Here is a 20524-nt window from a genome sequence, read left to right as displayed (position 1 = left end):
GAAAAGTCATTTAGCGTGTTATTGTTTTTACTTGTTGAATTCATACCATAAACTTCTGACTTCCACATCTTAATTCCGGTAATAGAGTGAATCATGCTTACAACCCACAATCAGGCTCTCATAATTGTATTAGGCTTATCTAGTGTCAGCCTGGGTCCATCAAGCTATCATCAATCAATAATCACATTCAATGTATGAATGAAATGACATCTATGGTGTGACTACATGACCTGAGATATTTGACCCCACTAGAAATCAGGATCTGTCTCTGGATAAACTCCATTATGCCCTTCTTACCATCCAATCTATCAACCAAAGACAGCATTTATTGATTTTTGATCAATGATGCCCTCTATAAACCTTGTTTACACTGCCACCTAAAATTAGGGCAACATTTGGGCCAAATTCGAGCTGGCTCGAAAGGAATATTCAAATTGAGCTGGGTCGAGTGAAATCCGGGCCTGTACAGCCCAGTTTCACAACTAGTCCCAGTTTCACAACTAGTCCCAGCTCGATTATAATTTGGGCTACGGGGTAACGTTAACGTTAACGTTAGTTACAGCAGGGTCAATTCTTCAAAATTAGCAAAGCCAGTTGCAGTCACATATTGGCTACCTAGCAACATGACATCATTTGTCAATTCTAGTGGCAATGGAAACGGGTTTATTGAGGGTAGCCTAGTCCCCGATTTAGGTCACCAAGATAACTAACTTTTATGTGATTTCAGTGCCAATAGAAATAGTTTGCATGTTAGTTTGTAAACTTGATACACAGACAATGAATGCAATATTTACCATATTCAAACTGAATATATAAATATTGAATTTGAATATTAATTACATTTAAATTGCATTTTTAAATTGAATGCAATATTCATTTAATTCTCTTTCAAATCATGAAATACAAGTTACATTTGTGAATTAAACTATTACATTTGCGTCATTGGGGCTTGAGCCCCAGATGTTTTTGGTCCAGCCCCGATCCTTTTGACGGTATAGTTTACAGTACCAGTCAAAAGTTTGGACTCACCTTCTCTTTCAACGGTTTTGCTTTATTTGGACTATTTTCCACATTGTACAATAATGGGGAAGACATCAAAACCATAAAATAAAACATATGGAATCATGTACTAACAAAAAATCTAAATATATTTTATATTTGCGATTCTTCAAAGTAGCCACCCTTTGCCTTGATGACAGCTTTGCACACTCTTGGCATTCTCTCAACCGGATTCACCTGGAATGCTTTTCCAACAGTCTTGAAGGAGTTCTTACATATGCTGAGCACTTGTTGGCTGCTTTTCTTTCATTTTGCGGTCCAAATCATCCCAAACCATCTCAATTGGCTTGAGGTCAGGTGGTTGTGGAGGCCAGGTCATCTGATGTTGCACTCCATCACTCTCTTTCTTGATCAAATACTCCTTACACAGCCTGGAGGTGTTTTGGGTCATTGTCATTGTTATGCTACAATGTAGAAAATAATAAAACAATAAAGAAAAACCCTGGAATAAGTAGGTGTGTGCAAACGTTTGACTGGTACTGTGTATAGATATATATTACAGTGGGGCAAAAAAGTATTTAGTCAGCCACCAATGTGCAAGTTCTCCCACTTAAAAAGATGAGAGAGGCTTGTAATTTTCATCATAGGTACACTTCAACTATGACAGACAAAATGAGATTTTTTTTTCTCCAGAAAATCACATTGTAGGATTTTTAATGCATTTATTTGCAAATTATGGTGGAAAATAAGTAGTTGGTCAATAACAAAAGTTTATCTCAATACTTTGTTATATACCCTTTGTTGGCAATGACAGAGGTCAAACGTTTTCTGTAAGTCTTCACAAGGTTTTCACACACTGTTGCTGGTATTTTGGTCGATTCCTCCATGCAGATCTCCTGTAGAGCAGTGATGTTTTGGGGCTGTTGCTGGGCAACACGGACTATCAACTCCCTCCAAAGATTTTCTATGGGGTTGAGATCTGGAGACTGGCTAGGCCACTCCAGGACCTTGAAAGGCTTCTTAGGAAGCCACTCCTTCGTTGCCCGGGCGGTGTGTTTGGGATCATTGTCATGCTGAAAGACCCAGCCACGTTTCATCTTCAATGCCCTTGCTGATGGTAGGCTTTGTTACTTTGGTCCCAGCTCTCTGTAGGTCATTCACTAGGTCCCCCCGTGTGGTTCTGGGATTTTTGCTCACCGTTCTTGTGATCATTTTGACCCCACGGGGTGAGATCTTGCGTAGAGCCCCAGATCGAGGGAGATTATCAGTGGTCTTGTATGTCTTCCATTTCCTAATAATTGCTCCCACAGTTGATTTCTTCAAACCAAGCTGCTTACCTATTGCAGATTCATTCTTCCCAGCCTGGTGCAGGTCTACAATTTTGTTTCTGGTGTCCTTTGACAGCTCTTTGGTCTTGGCCATAGTGTAGTTTGGAGTGTGACTGTTTGAGGTTGTGGACAGGTGTCTTTTATACTGATAACAAGTTCAAACAGGTGCCATTATAATACAGGTAACGAGTGGAGGACAGTGGAGCCTCTTAAACAAGAGGTCTGTGAGAGCCAGAAATCTTGCTTGTTTGTAAGTGACCAAATACTTATTTCCCACCATAATTTGCAAATAAATTCATTAAAAAAATTTTTTCTCATTTTGTCTGTCATAGTTGAAGTGTACCTATGATGAACATTACAGGCCTCTCTCATCTTTTTAAGTGGGAGAACTTGCACAATTGGTGGCTGACTAAATACTTTTTTGCCCCACTGTATATGAGTTTCCATAATCACAAATCACTTGCGCTATGCTGAATATTTTTTTTTTTTTACTGACAATACAATATACTGCGCTAGGCAGTAGCAGGTAAAGTAGCAGGCTGTCTTCCCCCTAGATCCCGACAGAGATCATTGTGGCACGTTTGGAATGTTTCATGCTGCAGGTGGAAGCAAGCGATCAGACAGATTACTTTGGGATGAAAATATTTGTGTTGTCCTGCAGATGATTTGGAAACGGTTAGCCTACCTTTTGTATTAAAAGCACATGTTCCTCGTATTATTCATCCACTCAGAATGTGCTGCTTTAATTTCACCTTTCCTCTCGTAGCTGGGCTTGCGAGTTCAGTATGTGTGGTCTCAATGAAATAGAATAGGTTGCCTAGAGTGGTGTAAAGCACTTAAGAAAAAATACTTTAAAGTACCACTTATCTGTTTATTATTATTTCTAGTTTTGACAACTTTTACTTCACTACAATCCTAAAGAAAACAAATGTACTTTTTACCACATACATTTTCCCTGACACCTAAAAGTACTAGTTACATTTTGAATGCTTAGCAGGACAGAAAGATGGTCCGATTCACACTCATCAAGAGAACATCCCTGGCATCTCTACTGCCTCTGATCTGACTGACTCACTAAACACAAATGCTTCATTTGTAAATGATGTCTGAGTGTTGGAGTGTGCCCCTGGCTATCCATAAATAAAATAAAAACAAGAAAATGGTGCTGTCTGGTTTGCTTAATATAAGGAATTTGAAATGATGTATACTTTTACTCTTGATACATCAGTATATTTTAGCATGTACTTTTGGTACTTAAGTATATTTCAAACAAAATACTTGTAGACTTTTACCCAAGTAGTATTTTACTGAATGACATTCACTTGAGTGATTTTATATTAAGTTATCTTTACTTTTACTCAAGTATGACAATTGGGTACTTTTCCACCACTGTAACGTAATATCGATCATGGAAAAAAGTGGAGGGCGCAATCAAAAAATAATATAATTGAAAAGGAAAATGCATTCACAGGCTACCATGGTGAGCGAGTTTTTGCAACTGCATATGGGGACAAAGATTGTACTTTTTGGAGAAATGTCCTCTGGTCTGATGAAACAAAAATATAGCTGTTTGGCCATAATGACCATCGTTATGTTTGGAGAAAAAGGGGGAGGCTTGCGAGCCGAAGAACACCATCCCAAACGTGAAGCACGAGGGTGGCAGCATCATGTTGTGGGAGTGCTTTGCTGCAGGAGGGACTGGTGCACTTCACAAAATAGATGGCTTCATGAGGAAGGAAAATTATGTGGATATATTGAAGCAACATCTCAAGACATCAGTCAGGAAGTTAAGGCTTGGTCGCAAATGGGTCTTCCAAATGGACAATGACCCCAAGCATACTTCCAAAGTTGTGGCAGAATGGCTTAAGGACAACAAAGTCAAGGTATTGGAGTGGCCATCACAAAGCCCTGACCTCAGTCCTATAGAACATTTGTGGGCAGAACTGAAAAAGCATGTATGAGCAAGGAGGCCTACAAACTTGACTCCGTTACACCAGCTCTGTCAGGAGGAATGGGCCAAAATTCACACAACTTATTGTGGGAAGCTTGTGGAAGGCTACCCAAAACGTTTGACCCAAGTTAAACAATTTAAAGACAATGCTACCAAATACTAATTGAGTGTATGTAAACTTCTGACCCACTGGTAATGTGATGAAAGAAATAAATGCTGAAATAAAGCATTCTCTCTACTATTATTCTGACATTTCACATTCTTAAAATAAAGTGGTGATCCTGACTGACCTAAGACAGGGAATTTTTACTAGGATTAAATGTCAGGAACTATGAACAACTGAGTTTAAATGTATTTGGCTAAGGTGTATGTAAACTTCCAACTTCAACTGTACATGTTCATCTACAGACAGAGCGCGTAAGGCAATATGCTTGCAGTCAACTGCACCTATGACCCCTGGGAAATTAAATGAGCGGACAAACTCTGCTTTGACGCGTGCCTGTTCGTCGGCTGTAAATGGGGAACTAATAATGTATCTCGTGGACAATACTTTTAGAATCGCCTCGATCACTTGTGGCAGGGTGTAGCTGAATGATGGCTGTGATATAGCCGACCTGTCATTAATTTCCCTCTGGAGTGTCCCAGTAGCGAGGAATCCTAGAGTGGACAGTAGAGTACTTGGACAGATATGGGTATGGCACGATTACAGCGTGTCTTCCTTTCCAGATTAGGGGCTAATTCCGTGCATATATCGAACAGAACATTTCTTGGGAGACGATAGCGATTTATAATCCATGGATCATCATGTTCAAAAAAGTAATTCTGGTCTCTGAAAACTCTCTCCCTTCTAAATGCACAGTTTTCAATGTCTTTCAATAACGCACTGTGAACTGTGGGACCTTATATAGACATTTGTGTGACTTTCCAAATCATGTCCAATCAATTGAATTTACCACAGATGGACTCCAATTAAGTTATAGAAACACCTCAAGGATGATCCATGGAAAACGGATGCACCCGAGCTCATTTTAGAATGTCATAGCATTAGCACTTAGTTGTTTGTTTTTTAATTTGCAGACATTTCTAAGAACATGTTTCCGCTTTGTCACTGTGGGGTATTTTGAGTAGATTGCTGAGGAAATGTTTTTTTTAAATACATTTTTGTATAAGGCTGTAATGTAACAAAATGTTGAAAAAATCTGAATATTTTCCGAAGGCACTGCACCTCACCTCATCTTTACAACCATTGCATCTTTGTGTTTTGACCATGACAGTTTACAGTCTACAGTCATTTAGTCTCCTCACCTTGTTCAACTGCCACACTATTCATTACCAGATTCAGATGAGGTCTAGAGTTTAGGGAATGATTTGTCCCAAATACAATGCTCATAGTTTTAGAGATGTTCAGGACAAGTTCCTTAGTGGCCATTCAGACCCTTTACTCAGTGCTTTGTTGAAGCACCTTTGGCAGAAATTACAGCCTTCAGTCTTCTTGGGTATGACGTTACATGCTTGGCACACCTGTGTTTGGGGAGTTTCTCCCATTCTTCTCTGCATATCCTCTCAAGCTCTGTCAGGTTGGATAGAGAGTGTTGCTGCACTGGTATTTTCAGGTCTGTCCAGAGATGTTTGATTGGGTTCTGGCTAGGCCGCTCAAGGACATTTAGAGACTTGTCCCAAAGCCATTCCTGCGATGTCTTGGCTGTGTGCTTAGGGTCATTGTCCTGTTGGAAGGTTTTTCGAGTCTCATTGCAAAGGGTCTGAATACTTATGTGAATAAGGTATTTTTTATTTTTTTAAATAAATTTGCACAAATGTATAAAAACCTGTTTTTGCTTATCACTATGGGGTATTGTGTGTAGATTGATGAGGGGATGTTTTTTATTGAATCAATTTTAGAATAAGTCTGTAAAGTAATAAAATGTGGAAAAAGTCAATGGGTCTGAATACTTTCCAAATGCACTGTGTTAAAGAGTAATTTATTCAAATCAAATTGTATTTGTCACATGCGCTGAATACAACTGGTGTAGACTTTACCATGAAATGTTTGTTTACGAACCGTTCCCAATGACGCAGAGTTTAAAAAAAATAGTAACACAATATAATGCAATAAAATACAGAAGAACGGAGCTATATGCAGGGAGTAGCAGTACCAGGTCAATGTGCAGAGGGAGGAGGTTGATATGTACATGAAGGCAGTTTAAAGTGACTAGGCATCAGGATAGATAATAAGTCAAGAGCAGTGCATTTGCCATACCAAGGTGATTTGCCATACCAAGGTGATTTGCCATACCAAGGTGATTTGCCATACCAAGGTGATGCAGCCAGTCAAGATGCTCTCAATGTTGCAGCTGTAGAATGTTTTGAGGATCAGAGGGCCCATGCCAAATATTTTCAGCCTCCTGAGGGGAAGAGGTGCTACCGTACCCTCTTCCTGACTGTATGGGTGTGTGTGGACCATAATAAATCATTAGTGATGTGAACGCCATGTCAGGGTTTACCAGAATTGGACTCAGAAGCAGACCAGGACAAGGAGAGTAGGAAGTGAGTATTTATTTACAAGTGAATGTGAATGGGTAGATATATCCAGGTGGCGTAGCGGGCAGCGGTGGTGAGTTGATGGGAGTAAATAGGTGGATCCAAAGGGGTAACGGAATCCTCCGACGACCAGGCGGGAATGGGGGTAAATGATCCGGGTGAGGCGGGAATGGGGGTAAATGATCCGGGTGAGTAATGTTCATGGCTAACGATCCGGCAGGGAATGGATGTCAGGTCAGAGCTTTTGAAGGGGAGAGGTGCTGATCAGGACAGGTGTGTAGATTACTGATGGGATACAGGTGCGGGTGAACATCGATCTCCCAACAACCTAATTCGCCCGGCAACCAGACAGGGTGCGTTCCAGGACACCGGAAACACACTCCAGGACAGAAACACAGGCAAACACAGACTCAGGAAGCGGGATTCATGACAGTACCCCCCTCCGACGAACGCCACCGGGCGGACTACCTGGAGCGCCAGGGTGGAGGCGGTAGAAGTCACGAAGCAGGTCGTCATCAAGGATCTGACGCCGAGGAATCCAACTCCTCTCCTCTGGACCATATCCTTCCCAATCCACGAGATATTGGAAACCTCGACCCCGCCGTCTGGAATCCATTATGCGGCGCACTCTGTAGGCAGGACCATCTCCGATCATCCGAGGAACAGGACGAGGAGGAGGGGGTAGAGGACTGAGGAGAACCGGCTTGAGGCAGGAGACATGAAAGGTGGGGTGTATCGAAGCGTTGCCGGCAATTTTGAGTCGGACCACAACAGGGTTAATGATTCTCTCCACCACAAACGGACCAATGAACTTTGGTGACAGTTTCCTCGACTCAGTCCGTAGAGGAAGATCCCGTGTAGCCAACCAAACCTTATCTCCGATGGTATAAGCGGGAGCAGGAATACGGCGACGATTCGCCTGGATCTGATACCGGTCAGAAACTCTAAGGAGGACCTTCCTGGCCTGATGCCAGGTCCGGTGGCAACGACGAATGTGGGCCTGGACAGAAGGAACCGAAAGATCCCTCTCCTGAGAAGGAAACAAGGGAGGTTGGTATCCGTACAGGCATTGGAAGGGGGACATCCCAGTGGCAGATGAAGGAAGGGTATTATGGGCATACTCGACCCAGGGTAATTGAGATGACCAAGAGGTGGGATCAGAGGAGACAAGACAACGCAGCGTGGACTCCATCTTCTGATTGGCTCTCTCTGCCTGACCATTAGAATGTGGGTGAAATCCACAAGTGAGACTGACTGTAGCTCCAATGGCCAAACAGAAGGATCTCCAGACAGCAGAAGTAAACTGAGGACCACGGTCAGAAACAATGTAACATGGCAATCCGTGGACCCTGAAAACCTCCCTAACCAGGATCTCGGACGTCTCCATGGCAGATGGAAGCTTGGAGAGAGGGACAAAATGAGCAAACTTGCTGAATCTGTCCACAATGGTCAGAATGACCGTGTTCTCAACAGAAGGGGGCAATCCCGTGACAAAATCCAGGGCCAGATGCGACCAAGGTCGCTGAGGAATAGGTAGGGGGTGAAGAAGCCCAGAGCTGGGCCGATTGGTACTTTTGTTCTGCGCACAAACAGGACATGCGGCAAGAAACCTCTGGGTATCTTCTCCCATGGCAGTAACGCCATAGTCCGAGCAACGCCAGGGTGACAAGCTATCTTGCTGGCGTGGGACCACTGAAGAACAGCAGAACGGACCGACTCAGGCACGAACAACCGACCGGGTGGACCGTTACCGGGGGCCGGGCTGCGTCCGAAGGGCCGCTATCACATCCTCCTCCATCCTCCATGAAACGGCTCCCACGACAAGGTTCTGGGGAAGAATCGTCTCAATCTTGGCCCCACTCTCATCCGTCTTGGAGAACATCCGGGACAAGGCGTCCGCTTGCCGTTCTTCGACCCAGGTCGGAACGTCAGGAAAAATTGAAGCGCCCAAAAACAAAGCCCACCTGGCCTGACGGGAGTTGAGACGTTTAGCCGATTGCACATAAGCCAGATTCTTGTGGTCAGTCCAGACCACAAACGGTTGCTCCGCTCCCTCCAACCAGTGACGCCACTCCTCCAAGGCAAGCTTCACAGCGAGAAGCTCCCGATTACCCACATCGTAGTTTCTCTCAGCTGGTGAAAGACGACAAGAGTAGAAGGCGCAGGGATGGAGTTTACCGTCAGTGGAGCTACGCTGGGACAGGATGGCGCCCACCCCAGGCCGGATCGTTCTGTCAGGGTTTACCAGAATTGGACCCAGAAGCAGACCAGGACAAGGAGAGTAGCAAGAAGGTGAGTATTTATTTACAAGTGAATGTGAATGGGTAGATATATCCAGGTGGCGTAGCGGGCAGCGGTGGTGAGTTGATGGGAGTAAATAGGTGGATCCAATGGGGTAGCGGAATCCTCCGACGACCAGGCGGGAATGGGGGTAAATGATCCGGGTGAGGCGGGAATGGGGGTAAATGATCCGGGTGAGTAATGTTCATGGCTAACGATCCGGCAGGGAATGGATGTCAGGTCAGAGCTTTTGAAGGGGAGAGGTGCTGATCAGGACAGGTGTGTAGATTACTGATGGGATACAGGTGCGGGTGAACATCGATCTCCCAACAACCTAATTCGCCCGGCAACCAGACAGGGTGCGTTCCAGGACACCGGAAACACACTCCAGGACAGAAACACAGGCAAACACAGACTCAGGAAGCGGGATTCGTGACACGCCAAGGAACTTGAAGCTCTCAACCCGCTCCACAACAGCCATGTGGATGGGGTGTGCTTTCCCCTCTTTCTCCTATAGTCCACAATCAGGTCCTTGGTCTTACTTATGTTGAGGGAGAGTTGTGTTGACACCACACTGCGAAGTCTCTGACCCCCTCCATGTAGACTGACTCATCAGTAGAGAGTAGAGAGTGTTCCAGAGTAGAGAAACTCACAGTAGCTACTCTAATGGAGTACTGGCAGTGTCTGCTGTGGCAGGTGGGAAGGTGCAAATTACCTGAAAAAGATCTAATCTCTTAATGTTAATCTCAAAGTGCACAAAATTCATGCATTATACTGTTGAAATTCCTTTTTTTTGTTGCAAGGGTAGGATTCCCCTGGACCCCCCTACTGGCTTTGGGCTGTGCCACAAATGTCTTCAAATTCTAGAAATGCCCTGATTTGTGCATTGCAATTTCAAAAATATTTAATTCAACTGAAATATCTTAATACAAATTCAAAATTACGTTATTCAAATAAAATTTCTGTTGGCACTGAAATCATTCCATAGTCTCTCTTCTGACTTCTTAGGCTACAGTATATTTGAATGGGGAAGTCAGGTTTGTTTATAGTTAATGGGATTGTCATTTTGTTTTGCTGAAAACACTCCAAAAACAACTTTATGTTAGTACCTTGTGTTCCCATCCTAATACTACTCCTAATGAATACTGCTATGAGTCTGGCTGTGTCTGTCTTCAGGCTTGGACTGCTGGAGTCTGTGAGAAAAAATAGAAAGTACAGAGCCGCATTCTGCTTCTACATGTATGGTGACTTAGCACTCTCTCTCAGTTGAAGGTTTACTGTGGTGTGTAGGTCTGTAGGATTTACCCCTGGTCTTTGGCTCTGATTGCCTCTCCCTAATATCTCTACAAGGAAACGCAACAGAGATGGACAACAGTGGAGAGCTGTGTGGATTTTCACATATTTTGTGTGTGTGTGTGTGTGTGTGTGTGTGTGTGTGTGTGTGTGTGTGTGTGTGTGTGTGTGTGTGTGTGTGTGTGTGTGTGTGTGTGTGTGTGTGTGTGTGTGTGTGTGTGTGTGTGTGTGTGTGTGTGTGTGAGAACTGTACATAAAGCATACCAGAAAGACAGAAACCTACCATAAACAAGACACAGAAAGACACAGAAAATGGATATAGACATTTGCAGGTAATATGAGGTGTGTGTCGATAGCACACTGATGAGGTTAGACAGAGAGAGCAGTAAGGGGAGAGCACACAGTTCACACACTCACACACAGACACCCAATCACTCACACAGACACCCACTCTCACACACAGACACCCACTCAGAGTGGAGGGAGGCAGCTGCTCCAGGTTTGAGAACACTGCGCAGATCAAAGCCAAGTAGAAGAGAGTGAAGGACTGACAGGTTGAATGGATGGACAGACTGACGGACGGACGGACAGACAGACGAACAGACATACAGGCAGGCAGGCAGACATACAGCCAGGCAGGCAGACAAACAGACAGACAGAGAGGAGCCATCAAGGAGAGAGCTGAGAGAGGAGAACACAGAACACTCATCTCTACACTACAGGATCGCAAACCTCTGCACAGGTACTGTACACTCTCATTTACTGCAAATACTCTAAACTTCTTATTGTCTCTACAAAAATGTGTTTTATTTTATAGAGATAATGATAGATGGAACAGAATAGAATAGAATTCCAGTCACTGGAATAGAAAACGGCATAGATTGGGAATGTATTTAAAGTCTATTTATCAGTTAAAATAATAATTATCAGAAATAGCCAGTGGACAGTTCCACCAGCTATATAATCCCAGATTATCAAACTAAAATACCAGCAGTTCTGTTGTATGTTTGATTGGACACAGCTGTTGCTCTACCTGGGATAATCAACAGGAATTAAAATGACTATGTTAAAGAGATTGGCGTTTGCCCATATTGCACTTGATTAATGGAACTGTGTACTGCTGTTTTTATCCAATATTGTTGTATCACTTTCCTAGGAAATTATTTTATGCTGAATAGTAGGATTTCCATAAAAATCATCAAACAGTTACTGTAGTCTCATTGAAGAAAATACATAGTGCTCTTTGCTCTATTTCTTTACATGCATATTTCTGTTTTTTTATTTCAGAAAGCTTCATCCCACCTTTAGTTTTTTTATTATTGTACTGCAACAAAAACTCTCAAATTGTAAATCAGTGATTGGCTGAAAACACTCACACACAGCTGTGTGTATCTCCATTCTATTTACCAGTTCTGGTTAGAGATGGAGCCACTGTTGGAGAAGTCTGTGGGGGAATCCTCCAATGCCAGCCTGGCAGTTCCTCCTCTGAACCGCAGTGACCCAGTAGAGTTGTTCTCAGGTCTGCAGTTACTGCTGAGCTACCGCCCTCTGTTCATCCCACTCTACTGCCTCCTGGTGGCCGTGGCCTGCGTGGGCAACTCCCTCCTACTAGCATGCATCCTGGCTGACAAGAAACTCCACAACGCCACCAACTTCTTCATAGGGAACCTGGCTGCAGGCGACCTGCTCATGTGTCTGAGCTGTGTCCCTCTGACCGCCTCCTACGCCTTCGAGTCCGAGGGCTGGCTGTTTGGCCGGCCGCTCTGCCACCTGGTCCCCCTGCTGCAGACCTCCACCGTCTTTGTCTCTGTGCTGTCCCTCACGGCCATCGCTGTGGACCGCTATGTGGTGGTGGTTCACCCTGTGAGGAGGAGGATCTCCCTGAGGGGGTGTGGGGCGCTGGCGGTGGGGATGTGGCTTCTGTCCCTGCTTCTGGCAACTCCTCCTTCCCTCCACACCCGCTACTTGGACCTGCGTCCCAGTGGGTTGGAGCTGGTGGTGTGTGAGGAGTTCTGGCCAGACTCAGACCACCTGAGGCTGCTCTACTCCTGCTTCATCCTGCTCACCTCCTACCTGCTTCCCCTGCTGTCGGTCAGTGTGGCCTACTGCGGCATTACAGCCCGGCTCCGTCAGCGCTGTCTCCCTGGGGCGCCCTCCCACAGCCTGCATCGCTGGAACAGGACAAAGAGGAAGACCTTCTCTTTGCTGGTACTGTCTGTGCTCTCCTTCGCCTTCTGCTGGCTGCCCTTGCAGGTACTCAATCTGCTACTGGACCTGGACCAGGATTTCCTTCTGGTGGGCAAACGCCACGTCAACCTGCTGCAGGTGTGCTGCCACCTGCTGGCCATGAGCTCTGCCTGCTACAACCCCTTCATCTACGCCTCGCTGCACAGCAAGGTGCGCTTGCGCCTCCGCGACTACCTGAGACCCCTGACAGGGCGGGGCCGCCAGAGCAGTCTGCTCTCCCAGCATGCATTACAGCACAACACTAACACCTGTCTCAGCATGGTGTCTGAGCAGCCAATCAGAGAGGAGCAGGAAGGGCTACAGACCAACGCTGACAACTCCTTCTAAAAGATGAGACACTCACTCTCCACACTCAGAGAGGACAGGTCTCAGGATAAGGTGATGTTGCGAGAGGTTAAAGGTGGTACTGCTGTTGATTTCACTTCAGGTTTGCCTCCACACCCATCTCCCTAATGCTCCTCTCCCTGACCCTCTCCCGGGTTCTCACCTCTTAGTAATTCAGTTAGCTACACTCTCTCTAAGCGTTCTGTGAAAAGTCTATAGCACCATAGTACTCAGAGTCCTACCTGAGGCCAGTGTTGTTTTGATGCTTGTTTTAATGTCCTCCAGCTCCCCTGAAGGCGCACACTACCAATCCCTCAAATGAGATTATGGCCAATGGATGATGAGCGAACAAGGGTGGCACGGAGGTCTCTGTATATGCCTCTCTGTTTCTCTCTTTCTGTCACATTCTCTCTTCCTCTCAAGTTGTCAGCTGTAAAGCACTCATATTCTGCCTCACCTGTGAGTGTGTATGCTGATTATCTAGATTGTCACTCTGCATGTTTGTCATAGTTATCTCCCACAGCATACTGTACATAATTCAAAATTATCTTTACAAGTGATTCTGTCAAGTAACATTTAATGTTTATGATATAGTGTCAGTGTATTATGGCGTATAGTTTTACCTCATACATCTGCAAGAATAGTTGGAAAAGGGAGGCGCCTGTATAGTAGTTCACCATTACTTGTTCAAGCTTACTTGTATATCATAGATGTACCAAACTGTGAATAAACAGGTTTCCTCCCCAATGATGTTGACTTTTGCTATCCTGTAGTTGCTGTGGTCTGGACTAGAAGCAAAGACACCTGTGTGGGTCGAGCAGTTTTATTCAGTGTTCTGTGACAACCATTGTCCCTGTATGGAGCCCAGGAACTGGGAGGATTCATAGAAATTATGTTGAATGAAAACACAGGTCAGGTGAGCACCTGGATAAATCTGGTATTATGTTGAAACTCCCAGCTGTGTCTCTCAACTTGTCCACACAAAGGGTCCTCTCTTTTACTATATTTCCACACCTCACGACTACGCTACCACATATACACACACACACACTCGCAAGCATACACACACACACACACACACACACACACACACACACACACACACACACACACACACACACACACACACACACACACACACACACACACACACACACATCCGTCTCTCATGTTACCTGCAAATCTCCATATCCGTTTTCTATGCCCTTGTGATACAGTCTACATGCGGTGTCGTTCTGGTTTCCTGTGTCTTGTGGTGCTTTATTGAAGGTTACGGTAGGTTTCAGTCTTCCTGGTTTGCTGTATCTAGTTCTCTTGTGGTACTGCAGAAGGTTCTGTTAGGTTGAGCACCAAACACAAAATCCAACGTTGAGTAATCACCAGCGTTGATATCCCAGGGTCACAGCCTATGCTTTGTTTATCAACCATGACTGATATTAAGTTCAACCGTGTGAACTCTATGTGACATGTTATATTCTCACCCTTGTTCCTCTCTGAATAAAGTCTGACAGGGCTGCCTAATGCACTAGCCCCTCACAGGGGTGAGAAAAGGCCCTCTAAAGAGCATTCTCATGTCAGAAACTGGGAAGAATTCTCAGACGTCAAAGGTCATGCAGGCTGATGAAAGCACAACTGAAAGTAAAGTAAAGATCTGCAGTGCTGTCTGCTCCCTCTGCTGACTATCAGTCCCTAGCAGGGATGTACAGTAACAGTGTTAGCCTCTTAAAGTGCCAACCGCAAGAAAAACTTAGAGCTCTGTTATATTTCATGGATTATTGATAAATCCAGAAAATGCAGGAGGCTGTTGCGAATCTTTATGTGACCTCCTTACATGCCCTATAAGCTCATCCAGACTACAATATTTACACATACTGTGGTGAAAATGCTAAATACGATAGGTCCTATGTGTGATTTGGCAAAGATTGAGCTAGGGTTTCCCAACTGTGGTTTGATTGTGTACATCTTTCCATTGTAATGGATGACCATGTGCTAAAGACTGAAAAAGTAATCTCATCTGCCTACTGCAGGAAACACTGATATACATGAATAGAATCCAGGAGTCATGTATTGTGTTGTGTAGACATTACAATTTTATCCCGTAATAATACAGATTCTATTTCATGCCAAGCTGCATAGAAGCACTTTCTGTATTTTGAGTGATAAACAAGGCACGGGTGCATCTGTATTAGTAATTAGCAGGGAAGGAAACAGCGAGGAGAGGAGAGGAATGCGCAGACAGACAGCTCCTCAGCCTCAACTCAACACAGAGGAGGACCAGGCTCATCAGCCCTGAAGAGCCCTCAAGAGCCTGGGCAATGGTAAACACGCACACAAACAAACATACACAGTACCAGTCAAAAGTTTGGACACATCTAATCATTCAAGGGTGTTTCTTTATTTTTACTATTTACCTACATTGTAGAATAATAGTGAGACATCAAAACTATGAAATAACACATGAAATAATGTAGGAACCAAAAAAGTGTTAAACAAATCAAAATATATGTTAATTTTGTGATTCTTCAAAGTAGCCACCCTTTTCCTTGATGACAGCATTATCATGCTGAAACATGAGGTGATGGCGGCCTCAGGATCTCGTCACGGTATCTCCGTGGATTCAAATTGCCATAGATAAAATATAATTGCATTTGTTGTCCATAGGTTGTGCCTGCCCATACCATAAACACTTGGCACTCTGTTTACAAGGTTGACATAAGCAAACCGCTCGCCCACATTACGCATTGCACATGGTCTGCGGTTGTGTGGCCGGTTGGTCGTACTGCCAAATTCAATAAAACGACATTGGTAGAGAGATTAACATTCAATTCTCTGGTAACAGATCTGGTGGACATTCCTGCAGTCAGCATGCCAATTGCACGCTCCCTCAAAACTTCAGATATCTGTGACATTGGCACATTTTAGAGTGGCCTTTTATTATCCCCAACACAAGATGCGCCTATGTAATGATCAGGCTGTTTAATCAATCTTGATATGCCACACCTGTCAGATAGATGGATTATCTTGGCAAAGGAGAAATGCTCACCAACAGGGATGCAAACACATTTGTGCCAAAAATGTAAGAGAAATAAGCTTTTTGTGCATATGGAACATTTCTAAAATCTTTTATTTCAGCCCATGAAACATGGGACCAACACATTACATGTTGCGTTTATATTTTTGTTCAGTGTAATTAAAGAGACTGGATCTACGCCACTATCATATCAGTATACCGGTCCGTCTGTCTGTCTGTTAGGAGCTCAACTGTCTCTTCTCCCTAGGGTCGATGTCCGCGGCCACACGGAATCGCCGTTTTATTCTTATTTTAATCCATCAAAATCCGTCTGATCAAGCTAGAGACTTTGCATGGGCTGCATCTCAATCGTCTCAATGTTGGCCTTCCACCGAAGATGCGGAAGGCAGCTGAGGTACAGCGCTGTTTTTAAGAACAGGATTATTGTTCGGCTCTACAACGCCGACAAGCTTCACAGGACTCTTGAGAAGGTCACCTGTCACTGTCCTGTAAAAAAATATATGAAAATGAATAGACTTGACGAGGCTTTTTTGGACCCAAGGTTACACATGTAACCTTTGTCTCTGTCCCAGATGCTTTCCTATATCTCTCAGAAGCATTTCAGACACCTCAAATCATACTTCCTTTAGATTCATTTTTGGATTATTTTTTTGCCATACATGAATGTGTTATTCAAAGCACTCCTATGGGCAAGTAGCAGTGAGGCCAAATTCAATGTTTCATCAGATCATTCTTTTTTTGAGAGCGAGAGGAGGGGGGAGGTATACCTCCAGGGGTCTTAAAACTCAAAGTAAAATAGCTAAATGGTCCATCTTATGTTATGGACATGTTAAAACAATGACATATGTTAGTTTAGTAGATATTTCCATCTAAAGGCTTAGACTCTTATTAAACATATTTAACTTCAATTTGACACACCTGACATTTCTTGTAACATTAGTTGAAGCATTGTGGAGGACTGTTCCAAGTAATTTAATCCATAGTAGCCTAAAGATGTCCCAGTCATGCACTGTGAGCAATCATGAAGAATCAGTCAATGAAATATGTTACCTCAGAATTCACTGACGTAAGTGTGATTCAGTGCAATGTCATAGGTAGTATGATGGTGGTGCGGCCCTACAGCTATGTAGCCACCAGGTGGCATCAGAAAATTCAAACCTGATGAGACTTACCTAGAGCAGTCACCCTTCAAAAGTTGTAAATGCAGACAGCAAATGATCGATGCGTTTCAATGGCACCTTAACTAGGCCCTAAATATTTAACCCGCACATTAGGAGCTCCAGCAGAGTTCCACCTCAACTTTATAACTGACACTATCTTTACATCAGTCAAGTGGAAAAGGCCATACGGACACCCCTGACCTGCAAACCAATATTTCATTTCAGAATTGGTTAAAATTAGGTAAAGGTCAGTTTGAGTTTTTGGTAGTCATTTTGCAGGTCAGCAGTGTCCTTACAGTCTTTCCCCAACAGAGTGGCTGTGGACCTTTCTTGCCTGGGGCTAAAGGTCCAGAAGCTTCTGCTCATGTGCAGGATTCTCTACTTATGCACATTCTCTGCTCTACTCATGGAGAACGGTGCTTGTTTAATAAAGTTAATCAAAGTTGAATTCTACAAGACCACATAATGATAGTATTATACCAAATATAATGTTACTTACTGTAAGACAAAAAACACCACTATATTTCTTATGAGATTTTAGGATGATTGTGCGAATGGTCACATTTATTCTCTGGTGTGGCAACAAGTCAACAACGTGTGTCACTAGGCAAAATATAATGCCTTCAGAAAGTACTCACACCCCTTAACTTTTTCCCATTTTTTACAAAGTGGGATTAAATTGATTTAATTGTCATTTGTTGTCTACAATCCACACAAAATACTCTGTAATGTCAGTGGCAGAAAAAAATCTAACATTTGTGAAAAGAATATATTTAAAAAAAAACACTAATATATCTTGATTAAATATGTTTTCTTTGGGGGTAAGTCTCTAAGAGATTTCCACACCTGGATTGTGCAACATTTGCTCATTTATTATTTTCAAAAATCTTCAAGCTCTGTCAAATTGTTTGTTGATCAATGCTAGACAACCATTTTCAGGTCTTGCCATAGATTTTCATGCAGATTTAAGTCGAAACTGAAACTCGGCACTCGGGAACATTCACTGTCTTCTTGGTAAGCAACATTAGTGTAGATGATTTGGCTTTGTGTTTTAGGTTATTGTACTGCTGAAAGGTGAATTCATCTCTCAGTGTCTGGTGAAAAGCAAACAGAACCAGGTTTTCCTCTTGGATTTGGCCTGTGTTTAGCTCCATTCTGTTTCTTTTTTAACCTGAAAAACTACCCAGTCCTGAACAATTACAAGCCTACTCGTAACATGATGCAGCCACCATTATGCTTGAACATATGGAGAGTGGTACTCGGTAATGTGTTGTATTGGATTTGCTCCAAGCAAAACACTTTGTATTCCGGTAAAATTTGCTTTGCCACATTTTTTGCAAAATTACTTTAGTGCCTTGTTGCAAACAGGATGCATGTTTACGGATAATTTGTATTGTGGATTAACAACAATGTTGTTGATCCATCCTTAGTTTTCTCATATCACATCCATTAAGCTCTGTAACTGTTACCATAAAGTAAATTCAACATTGGCCTCATGGTCGAGCAATACATTTCAAACACAGATTCAACCACAAAGACTATGGAGGTTTTCCAATGCCTCTCAAAGAATGGCACCTATTGGTAGATGGGTAAATCAGACATTGAATATCCCTTTGAGCATGGTGAAGTTATTTATTACACTTTGGATGGTGTATCAATACACTCAGTCACTACAAAGATACAGATAAACCTGAGCGGTTTCCTTCCTTTCCGGCAACTGAGGTAGGAAGGATGCCTGTGGTCACCCTCCATTCAGATTTCTTACTGATACACCACTTTGGATGGTGTATCAATACACCAATTTACTACAAAGATACAGGCATCCTTCTGTATCTTTGTAGTGACTGAGTGTATTGATACACCATCCAAAGTGTAATAAATAACTTCACCATGCTCAAAGGGATATTCAATGTCTGCTTTAAAATGCTCCAATAGGTGCCATTCTTTGAAATGCTTACTTACAATCCCTTAACCAACAATGCAGTTCAACAGAGTGCCCCATGGTGACGGTGAGGTTATGGTATGGGAAGGCATAAGCTACGGACAACAAACACAATAGCATTTTATCGATGGCAATTAGAATGCAGAGATACCGTGAAGAGATCCCAAGGCCCGTTGTCGTGCCATTCATCTGCTTCCATCACCTCATGTTTCAGCATGATAATGGCACAAGGATCTGTCCACAATTCTTGGATGCTGAAAATGTTCCAGATCTTCCATGGCCTGCATACTCACCAGACATGTCACCCATTGAGCATTTTTGGGATGCTCTGGATTGATGGGTACAACAGTGTGTTCCAGTTCCCGCCATTATCCACCAACTTCGCACAGCCATTCCACAATCAATAGCCTGATCAACTCTATGTGAAGTATATGTGTCACTCTGCTTGGGGCAAATGGTGGTCACACCAGATACTGACTGGTTTTCTGATCCACGTCCCCACCTATTGTTTTAAGTTATCTCTGACCAACAGATGCATGTCTCTATTCCCAGTCATGTGAAATCCATAGATTATGGCCTAATGTATTTATTTCAATTAACTGATTTCCTTAAAGGAACTGTAACTCAGTAACATCTTTGAAATTGTTGCATGTTCTGTTTATATTTTTGTGCAGTACACATTTGTCCTTCAAAATGTAATTGAAATACTGTATTCCTAAGGACTGCTTCTTCTGGGGAGTGCCAATATGGCTGATCGGTGGCTTCAAAAATCTCTTCTTGGCCAATACATAGCATCATCAATCCAGGGTTTCTACGGGGTGTTACAGGCAGCCAGTTACCCACGGATCCGCAGCCTCGGCCTTACATCTAAGGGGATCTCTCTGAAATAACCATAGATTGAAATTTAAATGCATTTACTTAATTGTAAATCGCACAAAATGATAACTCTCCTGTCAGTCATCGTTGCCTTAAATCAGAATAACTGCTATATAGGCAAAAACAATTGAATGAGCAATGTGTCAGACATCACTTGCCTAATCATGCAGCCAAATGTACAGAAATATCTTACTTGATATTCTCTCACACACATGGAATCACAGGAGGTCTGAGGGCAATTTTACAAGATTGAATTTATTCACTATTATACAGATCACATAAGGCCTTCATCGTCATACACCATTCTCAGTCAGACAAATCCCCTGGTTTGCTGTTGATGAACAGTACTTCATCTTTCACTTGCCATTTCACTTTTGTATTATTTTGTTGTCACACTTTCATGTTTTAAAATAATGAGTTGTTGAACCTGCTCCCTTGGTGCGTTGTTAAATCATGCACTAAACTGAAGTGGCCTGAAACCATTCACAAAATTGTAATTTTTTAAACTTTCAAATCATTGAAATGCACACTAAAAAAAATGTTCTACCATTGACT

General features: G+C 43.2%; 1 protein-coding gene across 1 annotated transcript; it reads left to right on the top strand.

Moving 5' to 3' along the window:
• Positions 1-11679: 11679 nt before the first annotated feature.
• Positions 11680-13694, top strand: LOC118391694 (prolactin-releasing peptide receptor-like). Its single transcript, XM_035783200.2, has one exon. It carries the CDS (start codon positions 11812-11814, stop codon positions 12961-12963), a length of 1152 nt encoding a protein of 383 aa, XP_035639093.1. The 5' UTR covers positions 11680-11811; the 3' UTR covers positions 12964-13694.
• The last annotated feature ends 6830 nt before the right edge of the window (positions 13695-20524 follow it).

This window comes from Oncorhynchus keta, chromosome 12 (genome assembly GCF_023373465.1).
Source record: "Oncorhynchus keta strain PuntledgeMale-10-30-2019 chromosome 12, Oket_V2, whole genome shotgun sequence".
Classification (NCBI taxonomy): Eukaryota; Metazoa; Chordata; class Actinopteri; order Salmoniformes; family Salmonidae; genus Oncorhynchus; species Oncorhynchus keta.
This window is presented reverse-complemented; position numbering and strand designations above follow the sequence as displayed.

Coding starts and splice junctions, on each gene's coding strand:
- LOC118391694 (XM_035783200.2), top strand. CDS start 11,812: ATGGAGCCACTGTTGGAGAAGTCTGTGGGGGAATCCTCCAATGCCAGC.